General features: G+C 36.0%; 1 protein-coding gene across 5 annotated transcripts in view; it reads right to left on the reverse strand.

Moving 5' to 3' along the window:
- PCNX1 (pecanex 1) overlaps nt 1-14,344 on the reverse strand; it is a 91,328-nt gene that overhangs the window by 37,317 nt on the left and 39,667 nt on the right. For 3 of the 5 annotated variants that reach the window (XR_012831148.1, XM_075713161.1, XM_075713160.1), the window contains 6 exons: nt 8,234-8,324; nt 6,450-6,507; nt 4,032-4,249; nt 2,761-2,914; nt 1,994-2,026; nt 750-921 (listed from right to left, as the gene is read on the reverse strand). Coding sequence is in view for 4 of the 5 variants with exons in the window: in XM_075713161.1 (XP_075569276.1) it covers nt 750-921; nt 1,994-2,026; nt 2,761-2,914; nt 4,032-4,249; nt 6,450-6,507; nt 8,234-8,324 (726 nt within the window). In the remaining variant the exon portion in view is untranslated. The remainder of the gene's footprint in view (nt 1-749; nt 922-1,993; nt 2,027-2,760; nt 2,915-4,031; nt 4,250-6,449; nt 6,508-8,233; nt 8,325-14,344) is intronic. The other 2 variants (XM_075713163.1, XM_075713162.1) reach the window with 1 other exon arrangement.

Below are 14,344 nucleotides of genomic sequence, written 5' to 3' on the forward strand. Positions count from 1 at the left end.
CTGCTACTATTTTCAATAAATTTTGTAAGTAAACAAAGGAAAGGTTTGTTGGTTTGAGGGTTTTTTTTTGTTGTTGTTTGTTTTTTGGGTTGGGTTTTGGGGGTGGGGTGTTAAATGCCAGCAGTATTGTGAATGCACTGTGCTGCTCAGAATATAATGAAAGTACCTCATACAGCCCAAAATTGTATTTTTGTTATTGCTGATAGGCCTGCTCTGAGAAGAAACATATTAAATAAGATTTAATCTATTATTTTTTTTTTAAAAATTGTGTCCATACTGTTCTACCTGATTGCTAGACACAAATAACCTGATTTAAGACAACTCCTGCTGAATTGCCCCAAGCCCCTCTACATAGCACATGAGTCCAAATCAAAACGTTTCTTTAACTACTGAGCAGCTAGGTCCAAACACAGGGCAGCATACCCAGGTCAAAGTTAAGGAGAAAGAACAGCAGGTTCAGGGATAAGGACTAAGATACTACACAAGTAAAAAGCTAAAAATATTTTTTTTTCTTATGACACCATATTAGTTGACATCTCTGCAGTTTGTTACAGCAAAGCTACAGAAGGGGGGAATTTTCTCATAAACTTCAGCAAGCTAAAACTACTCTTTCCAAAGGAAACTAAATGAACTGCATTTAAAGACGATGATGCAACAATGTCATAACAAGATGCAGAGTGGAAGAAAAACGAAGAGAGATTTCTACTGTGGTGAAGGAAACAATTCAAATCCATGAAAAAGCCACTCACCTATAACTAAGTCCCTGGCTGACAGCAGCAGCAATGGGTTCGTGAAAGCCATTCCATACAACCTGAATCTTGTTGTAGATATGTTTCTGCTGCCATAGTCCAACAGCCAAATAAGACCACAACACAAACAGAAATATACAGGCCTACTATAGGCTATGATACGATTATGACCCTGTTCAAAATAATAAAAAAAAAGAACATTTTTTGTTTCATCATTAGCAGAAAAGCTAACTGTTACTCTTCTGTTACAGATAATTTCAGAACCAGAATTAATCATTGTTCATCAATTAATGTGTTGGCACCTCAACATGTCCTTAAGTTTTGCTCATAAAATCCTTAATGCATTGCCTTGCAGTGTTTTAAGTCTCTTTTTTTTGTGGCTTTGATATAATGAGAACACAACAGTTCGATTAAGTTAGGCTAAGCTATGTTTACCCTTATTCTCCACTAAGTTTTAAAGTATGTTTCTTGCAATACTAAATGCCAGAGAAACTCTGACTAGGCTTCATAAGCAAGAGAGAATATACTAATTTTGAAGAAAAAGCAGTTAAATTTTATTACTCAAGTACTGCTCCTGCTGGGGAAAAAAAAACCCCACTGTATTTGCGTGTTTATTAAAGCATACAACTTATTACCTAAAATAATATGAATGACTTGCTGCATAGGAATAATTCTTTTTCATATCTTATTTAGGACATAACAAAAATATTTTGTCTTGGCAATCTAGCAGATGCACACAGAATATAAACATATTGTGCAACACTAGCACATCAACGTTTCCATGCTCAAACGTTAATGTTCACTAGAGCATTGCATACTCAGCTTAATAGAGTGAAAAAAGAAGGCTGTGTGCACACTAGGACAACTGAATGATCTACAAGACCAGGACAGAACATCAAAGCTGTCCCAGTTTGTATCAGCATAGCAAGTTACAACATTAAGAATACATCTCAGTATAATTGCTTGAATACTAAAGATTCATCGAAAACCCTATCGTGATATGACTCCATAGCAAAAGCTAGGCTTAAAACAGGGAGGACATGATTTGCCAAATACAAACAAAGCGTATGGCAGGGAAAAAGTAGTATCAGTTCCTTTCTCACACCCTAAGACAACATAAGCCTCTTGTGCCTTATGAGAAGTCACGTAAGAGAAATGCTGAAAAGATCAAACCAGAAAGATCAAGTCTCTGTGGAAGCTCTACATCTGCAGGGTTAGTACAGTGGCACATGCCCATGACTTACATGTCGAGGGGAAGAAGAATCTGGCTGAACGCTCTGAAACAAAACAGAAAGAGGAAAGTTACCCAATCTACAGATAAGTGCATCTACCCCCCCCCGCCACACACTTTCTGATTAAAGCTCTTTTAATAATCTCTAAAACCGATTTTACAGTTGTCAAGCCACTCTACAGCCTTTAAACCATAAAATCTGTTAAAAAAGTACGTCTATAGCCAAAGTTTAAAACGTGCCTAATTTTCAGAACTTTTACCTTTTTTTAAACACAAAATGTGTTATGCACTTTAATTTTAAATCTAATTTCCACCTTAATAGTCTAATCATAAGGAAATAAACAATCATTTTTAAATTACAAAAATACCATTAACAATTGTCTAATAAAAACTAAGATTATTATTAAAAATATGCTTAGATATAATTGCTTAATATGAATATCCACTAAAAAAAACCCAAACACCCAAAAAACCCAAAAACCAAAACAATAAACCTTCAAGTTTAGTTTGTAGGCTGTTTTCAACCAGTAAGAATGTGCTCCTCTTTGGAAAAGAAAGAGTGCATGAGAACAACAAATAAAGGGTTGTTTAACAAACATACACAGAACCATTCTAGTGAAGTGACCTTGTATGACCATCTATCAAACTTTCCATGAAGCTGAAGTTTACTCATTTCTTTTTAAGTGATAAACATGCAGTTTTTTTCCTTTAAAGCTCTAACCTGCAACACTCAAAGTTATTTCTATTGTTTATAGAAAGCAAAGATAGAAATTAAAATACCTTCAACAGTGAGTACTGACAACTGGCTATTACCAGGCAGAACTGGAAGACCCAAATATCCTTGAAAAAGCCCTCTATAAGAAGTACAGAGCCCAGAAATGCAACTAGAATAGCTAGGATGACAGCTAGCACGTTTTCAAGGATCTCACGATTCCTGTATTAGGGGGAGAGAGAGAAAAAAAAAAAAAAAAAAAGAAAAAAAGAGAGAGAATTAGAAGCTATGTCTAGAAAAAGCTGCAAGGGAACAGCTAGGGTCAGAAGTTAACAAGAGTTACACTGCTGGTAGCAAAGTAGTTAAGAATAGATTTGAACTTACATAGACTATACTAGCACACTGCCTTTTAGCAAAGCTAGGAGCTACCAGGATTTCAATGACAGCTGAAAGCAATTACAATCTTATGGAATTGACCTTTAAACAGCAGAAGATAACTTCTGCAGATAACTTCAGAAATAATTCAAATGCTCAACCAGAAGCATGGTCTGTAACACAAATCTATATTCAAGGCCCACACGAGATGATTACAAGCCTGTGAAAAATATATGCACGATAGCTTATCTGTATATTATCTGTCATTCATGATTTTGCAATGAAGAAACTAAAAATACTCTCACTTGGCTAAGATATGCCAAGTGGAATAAAGATAATTCCATACGATATTGGTAATGCTTAGGAACAGAATTAATAGTATTTCTGCCTGGACAGAATCACTATTATATTGTTTATCTCGAGGTTCATTACCAAAATTTAAATACTCTATATATTCCAAAAGCTGTCAACCGGGGGGGTCACCTTTGTTTTATTCCACTAGGTAAATGCAGCAGGCACAACAGGTTACAGTATTAGATGACCCTTTGGAAAAATGCTTTCAAACAGCAGGTAAATTCTCTCTGCTTGCTGAAAAAATGTAAGTGTATACCAAGTTCTAGACCCTTTCAAGTACTTTTTTGGAGAAGGTTGTTTTCTAGCTTTAAAGATCAGCAACAAATCTCTTTTTGACCATTCAAATATTTTATTGCCCCATTCATGCAAAGTGAGGTTTGGTGGTTTTGGGGGGTTTTTTTGTTTGTTTTTCTCCTTTTTAGCATTGCCAGAGAGAAAAAGGGAGAGTAGCCTTCACTACTTAAAAAACCCCTGCATTTTGTATTATTCTTTCATCTTTCAGAGTGCAGTAAATAAGGACAATTCTCAAAGGATAGCTTTATCTGTATTAGTTTGGTTGTCATTTTTTAATCTTTACTTTCTGAGGTCTAGTAACATATGAGGATCTCACCTATCAAATAAAGCCAGAAGAGTTAATCTATCAAAATTGATGCTAATCCAAAGCTTAGGCAGGATCCAAAAGCGATAGTACTGCTTGACTTTTTGAGCTGCTTCCTCTTGAGGTTGCATGTGGTCCTGAAGGTCAGGGCTCAGGTCAATATCTTGCTGCTCCAGCAGATCTGTATCCATGGTTAGCAGCCTGTTCAACCTGATCTGAGGAAGAGAAAGCTAAAAGAAAGTCAGTATTAACAAAAGCTCATTTTCATTGTATCACTGTATTCTACTGAAAACTGCTTTGGAAAAAATTGCTAGAATTATTCAGTTTCACTTTTTAAAAGTTATATGTTAAACACTGCCTGTTCTGAGGCTTCTACTTACTTTTCCTGCGCTTATCATGGCAAATGAATAGCAGCAGCAGCAATAATAGTTTGCATACAACACAACTGTCTGGCATTTTAGCATATGCCTTATTTCAAATGAAGCATGAACACATCTTCTAAGTACATTATCTCATTTACCCTGAAAACTTCAAATTTGAAGACAAGTAAACTGATATGTGAACAGGAATAACATATACTACAAGAATAATACAATTCTGAATTTAAATAAAGTACAACATTCTTATAGTCAGCTAATCCGCATGCACACCCATGCCAAATGGTTGTTTTTGCATGACAAAGCAACATATGCATGCATCAGTGGTCAAATTCAAACTCACTACATTCAGAATATACTCAGAAACAAACTAAAAAAAGCTCTGCCCTAAATAGTTAAGTACTATTTATAACTGACTATATTCCTCACTTATTTTGTAGTTTTTCACTCTAGAGTTCTCTTGAAATCACAGGAATACTAACAAGCCTAAAGGACTTTCAAGGAGAGTACTCATAAGGTTAAAAAGTAAAAGTTACTATAATATGTATGTGTTGTTTAACGCATTTCATAAATTTCATTAACAGGCCAAGAAATATCTTAATGCACTGCCCTTTATTCTTAAACAGTATCAACATTAAAATGTCATTTAATGAAAAGCCTTCATAATCTTTTAAAGCAAAGAGTAAAATTTAAATACTCACGTCACTTTTAAATGTCAAAATTATAGTTTGGTGGTTTTTGTTTTGTTGGGTTGGTTGGTTTTTTTTACAATTATTTTGAAGTTTAACATTCGATTTCTCACTATTGAACTTTTTTTTTCATGACTCCTTAAAGCACCAGTGTACTGTAACTATGCTAAGCCAGCTTTTCCTTCCTAGAAAAATACTAATAAAAACAACAGGCAGGAGCACTCCCTTTCTAAAGGCATTTTAAAAGTACAAAATATACCAAGATAAGCTGTGTCAGAAAACAGGTGCTTTTTTGACAACTTTTAAAAAACTTCTTAAAAAGGTGGAATCACCATAACATAACATTCATCACACTAATAATAAATTTCAGTGGAAATTTCCATTTAGGCACATGGGCTGAGCTTTTATAAATATGAGGCCAAATAAATTTGCCTTAAACAGAATCATTCCCTCCAATGGGACCACACTGGCAAACTAACAGCACATAGCAGGTAATGCAGCCTCTTTTTTGAAGGCTACATTTTCAAGGGGGATAGTGGAAAGCAAAGAAAGTTCCTCTAGCAGACACCAGGTTTGAAGAGCACGTTCTTGATCAAAAGCGTGGTCAGGCAAATGGAGGTCTTCCTCCCTCTGCCAAATGCTGAATCCGTATTTTGTTTTCCCTCTTGATTAGGTCATTAGGTACTTCAATATACTTTACCTTTGGTTACCTAGCTTAAGAATCATGACCTTAAGAATCACGACCATTTGCACTGTTTTCATGATACAGCAATATCAGACTTCAGAATTAAGAGTACACATATGTCTGGACTTGACAACAGTATAAAAGGTTTGAGATCACTAACTAAGGAATTCTAAAGCTGTCTGCAGTATGAAACAGCATAAGCCTCTGCCTTTTCTCCCCAGTCACTCCTTGCGTATGAATTAAAATTTTGTACAGCAGATTCCAACGACAGATTTTTAAATTCCTGAAGTTTCTCTTGGTCAGAACATGAAATTTATTCTTTCTGCTATCTGCTAATCTTAATAATGCACAGAAGAAAAACTGTCCAAGTTGTCCAGTCATCTCTGGAAACCTTTACAAAGTATCTCAGAACATCCAATTTCCACGTGATTTAGAAAATCACTACACTTTAGATAGAGAAAATAATTTATATTTAGTTTTTAAAGTGCTATGCAGAACGATGAATTTGTATGTGTATATGAAGACACTGCAACAATAAATATTCTACCTTCATTTAAACCCAGGCAAAAATCCTTCTTAAGAACAAAGAACTACCATATAGGATGATTAAATCAGTGCTATAAAATTGGAAAGTCTTCTGATTTTTTGCATGCTTTGAAAATAAATAAAAAAAACTTACTAGATCATGTGGATAAAAGCGAACTGAGGTAGAACTCGATACGTGAGAGTCCGTGTCACTATAAGAACAGGGGAAAGACTTCAGATTATAAAACTACATTTTATTTCAACAGGCCATTCTAATTTTCTAGTGTCCCAAACTGATTTTGACTCCTCGCAAGTTTTAGCTAAAAATCTTTAAGTTTTTCTTTCGATCACGTATTTTAAATACAAGTATCCACTTAGTCTTGTGTATTGTGGTAAATTCAATAGCTATAGTAAATCAGGAGACTCTTTACCCTCACCCTTGGTATAATTTTCTCAACACCTAGTCCCTAAGTTGTCTACCAAGGATTATCATGATAGTAATTATTCCACTTGCAAAACCAAGGACATTTTATAATCTGTTAACTAATGATGTGTAAACACGCGTCACATCTCTAAAGGAGTGCAGAGCCCACTACACATTCACATACAGAGTTTTTGTTAATTCTGTACTGTTTTTACCAAGGTCCCAAAACTGCCAAAAATAGTACATACTTAACACGAGTATACTGAGTTACTTAAACTGCTTCTGAAAAAATTAACTTTAAATAAACTTAAACCTCTGGCAAGAAGAGCAAAATTATTTTGCAATTTCCATTCATTAGAGATGAGGAGAAATTTCTCTTACTGTATGAGAGTCCATATCCAACCATTGCTTTTTTCCCCCAATTTTGGATAGCTTTTGGATGTTTGTTTTCCATGTAAATCACATGGCTGTAAGACTTGTATCAAATTTATGCAACTTCCCTTCAGTTCCTTGCCTTAAGATAAAAACATTCTTTGTTATCAGTTTTACTTCACTGAAACTCAAGTATTCTCTAAACCTGAGATCTGATTATTTGGATGTGGCCAGTTTGTTCCTTCCATTAGCACATATAACTTCATAACAGCAGCCATCAGCAAAGCCATTGCATCTGGAACATGCAAGCAGTAGAGGCAGGCATTGGCAGCTTTGTGCAAGGAACACAGAACTTTTTGTCAAAGTTCAACTCTACAAAAGGCACTTGCACACTTTCACAAGAAAGACTGGAAGATGGGAGCTTTTGTATTCATTACTCTAATTCCAATAGCTATTCCACCTACACGTGGTGGGAATTTGTAGCATTCAGCATGACGCAATAGCTTCACAGCAGTTCTATGTAGTGAAGTGGATTGGGGGGGTGGGTGCAGGAGGTTTTGGGCTGTTTTTCTTTCTTCTGCCTCCTGTCCCTTCAGAGAAAGAAACAGCATCTTTCCAACAGCAGACAAACTTTCCAGTATGTAGCTGGCTATTTCAAGTGTAAGTAAAATTTTAACCTCAGGCATGTTAACACTTCCATGTATTGTTTCATGCCATCTATGAAGTTGAGAACAAATTTATCAGTTTACATTTGCTTCACAATTGGAAGTTCATTTGTAAATAAGTTAATAGCCATTATGGTCAATAGCCACCTACTTTCCCAAAACCTGTGTTAAAACCTTTAAGAAAGACTTTCTATAAGCCAATCAAAAATGCATTTGTCAAGTTCTCAGTTTGGACATTTATTGCTTAAGCTAATAGTAGTCTTCATTTTCTGAGATTTATTTAAGTGGAGAAGATCATTTATGCAGTTAGTGTCATCTTCTAGTAAAAATCACTTAAGTTTCAAAAGTAAAAGTACATGGATAATATTTTATATTGATTTTTTTGTAGTCCATACTAAATAACATTTTAAAACTAAAATCAAATATTTTGTAGCAGTAAGACAAGAATCATCACTCTTGACTGGCCTTCACACACACCAGATGTTGGATGCTCTTCTTGCAGCTGGCTCAAAGTTCACAAGTGACATGTCGCAGCCCCCTGTCTCGTAGAGCGTAGAACTGAACTTACCTATTAAAGAAAAGGTCAAAAGCAGGTCAAAATTTTATGTTTTATCCCTCTGGCACTAGTTTCTATTTATTAACTTACTACTGAGATCAATTTAGATATCTAAATTTACATCAGTGTCAGAATATAAAATGTGATTACACATTAATGTGTCACCAGTGCAGACATTAGCTACTCAATCCTCTTTCATATCATTTTACATGACATATATACAGTAAACTGCAGTACTGAATTAAATTTTAAGAGTCTGTATTTATAAGATGTCACCATTAACACAACAGAAGCACAACGTAAGCCTTTCCCTGCCCCCCCCCCCCCCCCCCGCCTTAGAGAATAATCAGGCGAACAACTTGCAATGACCAGCTTCTTCAGTTCTTCCCTGCCCACCCCAAGTAGAACAATCTGTGAATCATTCGCTATCAGCATTTAAGAACCATGACATTTAGCTAAGGCAGAGATTCCTCAGGCATCCTGAATAAAACTCTTTTGAGAGGCACATGTCTATTTGAAAAGAAACACACAGAGTGAAAGAAGTGGCCAGAGATGCTTCATAAGTTACACCTCTAGAAAAACTAAAAAAGGAATGGCAGGCAGAGATTTATTCTACAAGCCAGAAGCAAATGCTTCAGTGTAAGAACAGAAGACTGCAAACTAACTTCTTGGATAAACCATTTGGAGTTACTGGAATTCTATTAACCATAATTTCCTAAAGTTGTTACTAAGAACTTTTTGAATGAACAATATCAAGCTATTCCTTAATACATAATTAACAAAAAAGTAGCCAGATATTATAACTCAAATGATAAATTACCTTACTCACAATATGATGTTTTTACAGTGCCCTTCTCCCACAATAGTCTGATCGGAGATAAGCATTCTAATTTCCCCTGAAAGTCAGGTTCAATATATTTCAGCTCTGAATGCAGGAAGCTGATTTTGAAATTGTGATCTCATATGAAGTGTTCTGCCAACCTCTCCATCTCTTCTAGCTCAAAAGCCTTCTTAAACCATGATGCAAAGCATGCAGTATTTTAAGATCTGCTTATACAAAACAAAACATCCCACTTTGGAACATCTGAAGCAAAAACTGTGTACATCCCTCAGCTGCATGTCTTGCAGCTCCTTCTTCTGTTGACAGAGGATAACAAGCAGTCCCAGGAGAAATACCTAACAAGATCAGAGCTTCCAGTCTTTACCCTTTCTGTGAGAACATAACCTGCTTCTGATATAGTGTTTTTTTGATACTAAAAAAAAAAAAAAAACCACCCCAAAAAAAACCAACCCCAAAACAACCACACACACTATGATCCTGCTCCAATTTCTCTTCAGACCCACAGACAATTAAGTTTGATTTAGAAGTGTTGGACAGCAAGAAGGTTAAAAACCTCAAACTGGATGATTAAAACGAGTGAAACTAAGGAAAAATACTCGTATACTGAAAATATCTTCATAAAGCTTTCTACCCTTGCAAGGGGCACTTCAGACCAATGAGACACATACCACAGCTGTGCTAAGACCAACCATTCTGTCAAGACAGTCAGCTACATAGTTCAGGAGTCACATACAGTGTGTGCCAGAGCTCAGTAACACAACAGCACTCTCACAATATTTAATTACAATTGCTATAGATATCTGTAAGGAAATACAAGCAGGACGTTCACTTGTTAGGGTTTTTTCCTCAATAGGTAAGATTTTAATGAAGCACTTCAGTTAAGTGTATCCTTTGGTTTTTAATGCGCAGTGTAGTAAACAGCTGTTACTGAATTTTAAACTTTGAACTAGTGCAAAACACTAGTAATCTTCCTCCCCACAACTAATAAATAACCTCAGTTACACAGGACTTTCTCAACTGCATCAGTAGAAAAAAAAATTTTCAACAGCAAACATGAAGATATTAGATAAGACACTTGAGGTTCTAGTCAGGACAAAATTATGCATAACTTACACCAAAAAATCTTCCATACAACTAGTCCTTAAGAGACAAGCAAGTTTGGGTTAAATTCTTCATGCTTTTGCACTACTCAGTTGAGAGCCTGGAAATTAAACTTTCTGATTTTTAAAGTAATGAAATTCTAGTCACAGAAATTAGAATATACTAATTGCAAGATATAACTTCCCATTCTCTTGGGCTGAGATAATACATCAGACATATTTGTTTCAAAAGAAGTTTACTGAACTGTTACACTCATGTCAAATGTCTGAAAAGGGCCTCAAACTATGAAAAAAAATTTAGCATAGACCACTTCATGTTAGAAAATATCTACAGCTCCCTCACATACAATCCATCTTTGAATCTGTCAAAGTTTACTGTATTTGTTTTGCTGCTGTAAGTACTGCATGGCTGTGGTGGGATAAAACAAACTTGGTTAATAGAGATCTAGCAAACAGACAAAACACTTAATTCAAATTGTTTACACACAAACTACAAAACAGACTCAGGTTTTGCCAACTTGCAACTCACCCGCCCTACTTACATAGACTTCCTATTGCAAGTTAGCTCTCTGTCAAGAAAAGCACGGCTTCTCAATAAGACAAAATTGCCCTCCCCCCCCTCCGCCCACTTTCATTTTTTTAAAACATCAAAAAGCCCTCCTGAAAAGCCTGCAACTCATCTGAAGTAGAAAAAGATGACAGGACTATTCATTGCTGTTGAGGACGTAAACCCTAAGGTGTGACTGGAGATTCTATGGCTGAGCTCCAAAGTCCCATCAATTAGATACTTTTTAAACTGTGCAAGATAACAGCAGCTTCCTCACAGCACTCTCAAACTTTAAGGGTCCCAATGCTCACAAGATTCAATACATATGGATGTACCTAGCATTTTTAGTTACCCCAGTAATTTTCTCTCCCTCCCATTCCTAGCTCTCCCACAGCATTCTCTGAAATAATTTTAACAGCATCACACTGAAGAAGCTTAAGAAAGATTTTTTGTTCTCTAAGGACTGTTTATCAAGTTGTGAACAAATGGCAGACTCAAAAGCTTATTTTTCAAATCAAGACATACAGCCAATAGTATGCTTGTCCACTAACAGAAATGCTTGTAGCTCCCTCCCCTCCCCCCAAAGGGAGAGCTGTGAGTTCTTTGCAAATTAAAGTCACCCAAACAATATTCTATTTGGACCAGGTTACAAAAATAACAAGACCAAGTCATTGATACTCAGGCACACAAATCCAAAACACATCTTTGTTCCAAGATGAAGAGAGAAAGAGATGAACACACTTCCTTTGAAACAAGTTTCCTTGCTTCAAAAGACAAAAATATCTCATCACCAAACAGTTCGCACAGTACGAACTGGTGTTCCCACAGTCACAGGAATCAATGAAAGCAACAGGCTGATGAACGTACACAGATGAAACCTGGAAGACTTAAGTGGCTCAGGATACAACTAAAATGGTGCTCTAATGGTTTCCTCAGCCAAGTTATTTTCAGCACATTTCCCAGTTTTCCATCTAATAAATATTACTTTGTTTTAAACCTCTCAAACTAGTTCTGAAAATTGTCAACACTTTTTGACAAGTCTATGTCATCATTAGATCACTAAGATATATTCATCTACTACTTATATAGTAGTATATACTTATACAATGTTTTTTAAATCCTAGTCAACAAAACTAATAAAGCCATCAGAATTTGAATACTCTGTAGTGTGCAAGAAGCTATCATTTCCAAAGGTCAAAATTCTACCTTCAGCTGCAGCATGAAGACTTGTAAGTTTTCAGTTAGAACCCTTCAAGGCGGTTCATTTTTTATTTCTATATGAAGTTTATCAAAGGAGTAACTTACCTATTATGCAGAATTCCACAGACTACATATTTTCAATAGGCACAATGGGAAGTGAGTATTTATTTTCTACCTGTAGCTTTGAAAATACTCCCCCATCCATCCCAAATAAGTCTACTTAGTTATAAAAAGGTATTGAAGAACTGATTCTAAATTGTTTTTAATCAAATAATTGATCAGTGTATATATTTAGAGAAAAGTTTTGATCTTCAAGACCATCCAACTGCCTTCATAAATTAAAACAGAATCATAGAATCGTTTAGGTTGGAAAGACCTTCAAGATCATCCAGTCCAACCATTAACCTAAAACTACCAAGTCCACCACTAAACCAGTTAAGGGTAGACTAGCAATTTCCTGTTTCCTGGCTTGGTGGTTGGATTATTTTTTAATGAAAGTAAAAACTAGGAATCGTTAAGGTTGGAAAGGATCTTTAAGATCATCAGTCCAATCATCAACCCAACACCACCATGTCCACTAAACCATGTCCCAAAGGGCCACGTCTACCTGTTTTTTGAACACTTCCAGGGATGGTGACTCCACCACCTCTCTGGGCAGCCTGTTCCAATGCTTGACTACCCTTTCCGTAAAGAAATTTTTCCTAATATCCAATCTAAACCTCCCCTGGCGCAGCTTGAGCCCGTAATAATTCAATAAATCTGAAAGATTATCACTTGCATAAGTGATACAACCAGAAGTTCAGCATAGCAGCATAACTGTATTGTAAAGCTCCAGATGACCAGTTCTCTTTAATCACAAAAGCAATATTCTTCCAAAACAAACAAAATCATCTTGTTGAGGACAAGAGACTTATTTCACCGCAGTTTGAGACACCGGGCATCTGTTCTAGTAACTCAGTACTTGGATTCCTAACTACTTCAAACTGTAACACCTACAGCCTTCACTGCAAGGACTGAAAAATCCCACCCATCACCTACAAGTCTCAAAAATCAGGTATTAGTGAGAATAAAAGGCATCAGTACTGCCACACTGCGCTCTGAAGACTGTCATTCACTTAAGTCATGGTATGTGTTTTGCTCCTTTCTGGATTCATACTATATTAATCCTGCCAATAATCATGGCATTTGGTCTGCCACCTTTCCTTTCTGTCCTGCATGCCTCCTACGACTGACTTCATGTTTACTGTTCCACATTAAGCTCTTTTTCCATCCTTTCAAGTTCCTTCCCCCTCACAAAACACCACAATTTTTATAAATATCTTTCTACTTTGAACTTGGAAGACTAAAGATAACGCCTCAAAGTATCTCCTGCCTTATTCTCAGGACAATGCCCAGTTAAAGACAACTGTATAGTCACCAGACTGGATGTAGACTTGGTATAATACAGTAAGGTTCATCTTTTGCAAAATAAGCCACCAGAATCAAGTCAACAGACACAAATCTTTAAAGCGAACAAAAAAAAAAATTGTGTCTTGTTAAAAGCTGCAGCTTGACATCAACACATAAATGAAAAGAATGTAGAAGTAGATATTGCATGGGTGCACAAAAAAAGGAGTCCTAAATGTGGGGGCTTTTAACATAGATTAACACCTGCCCTGTTTGTCTTACAGAAGAGCTGAAATATGCTAATAGAATTTCAGTAAGAAAAGAAATTCTTCCATGCATTGTACAGAGATATATAACTCCATATTTGTCACTTGTATTTCCAGTTGCTGTAAATCAGGTTTTGTTTTATCTTTTCCCCAGCCTCTATTTTAAATATTTTTTCTGCCCTGGGCAGTCACAGCAATTTCCACAGTGACAAAGAATTGGTCTATCACCTGCATTGCTTTGATCAGCATCAGAATAAAAGTTAAAGAAAAAACAAATGACTACACTCCGCCACCCCCAAACCTTACACAATCTAAAGCAAAGTAACAGGGTCATCTTTCACTGTAAGGTAATTTGGGACAACAGAGCAAAATCAGTCTTAAGGGAAACAGAGCAATAGCATTACTTCATTCCTGACTGAGGATTTTTAAAAAACAAACAAAATCCCAAAAACAAACCAAAACAAAAAACACCACACAAACACAGAAACAAACCACCCCCCAAAACCAAACCATGTACCTTACAGTAAGGTCTGGAACAAGTGCTTTGTCAGCGTTCTGAGCTAACCTGTACTTTAAGTTATTACAGCTGACAGCTGCTCAAAATACTGTCACTAATGATTGTCAGTTCTAAAGATGCCCATTTTAATAATTCGAGGAAGAATTCCATATTAATGCTTAAGTCATAAGTAATT

The sequence above is a fragment of the Pelecanus crispus genome, chromosome 6, assembly GCF_030463565.1.
Source record: "Pelecanus crispus isolate bPelCri1 chromosome 6, bPelCri1.pri, whole genome shotgun sequence".
NCBI lineage: Eukaryota > Metazoa > Chordata > Aves > Pelecaniformes > Pelecanidae > Pelecanus > Pelecanus crispus.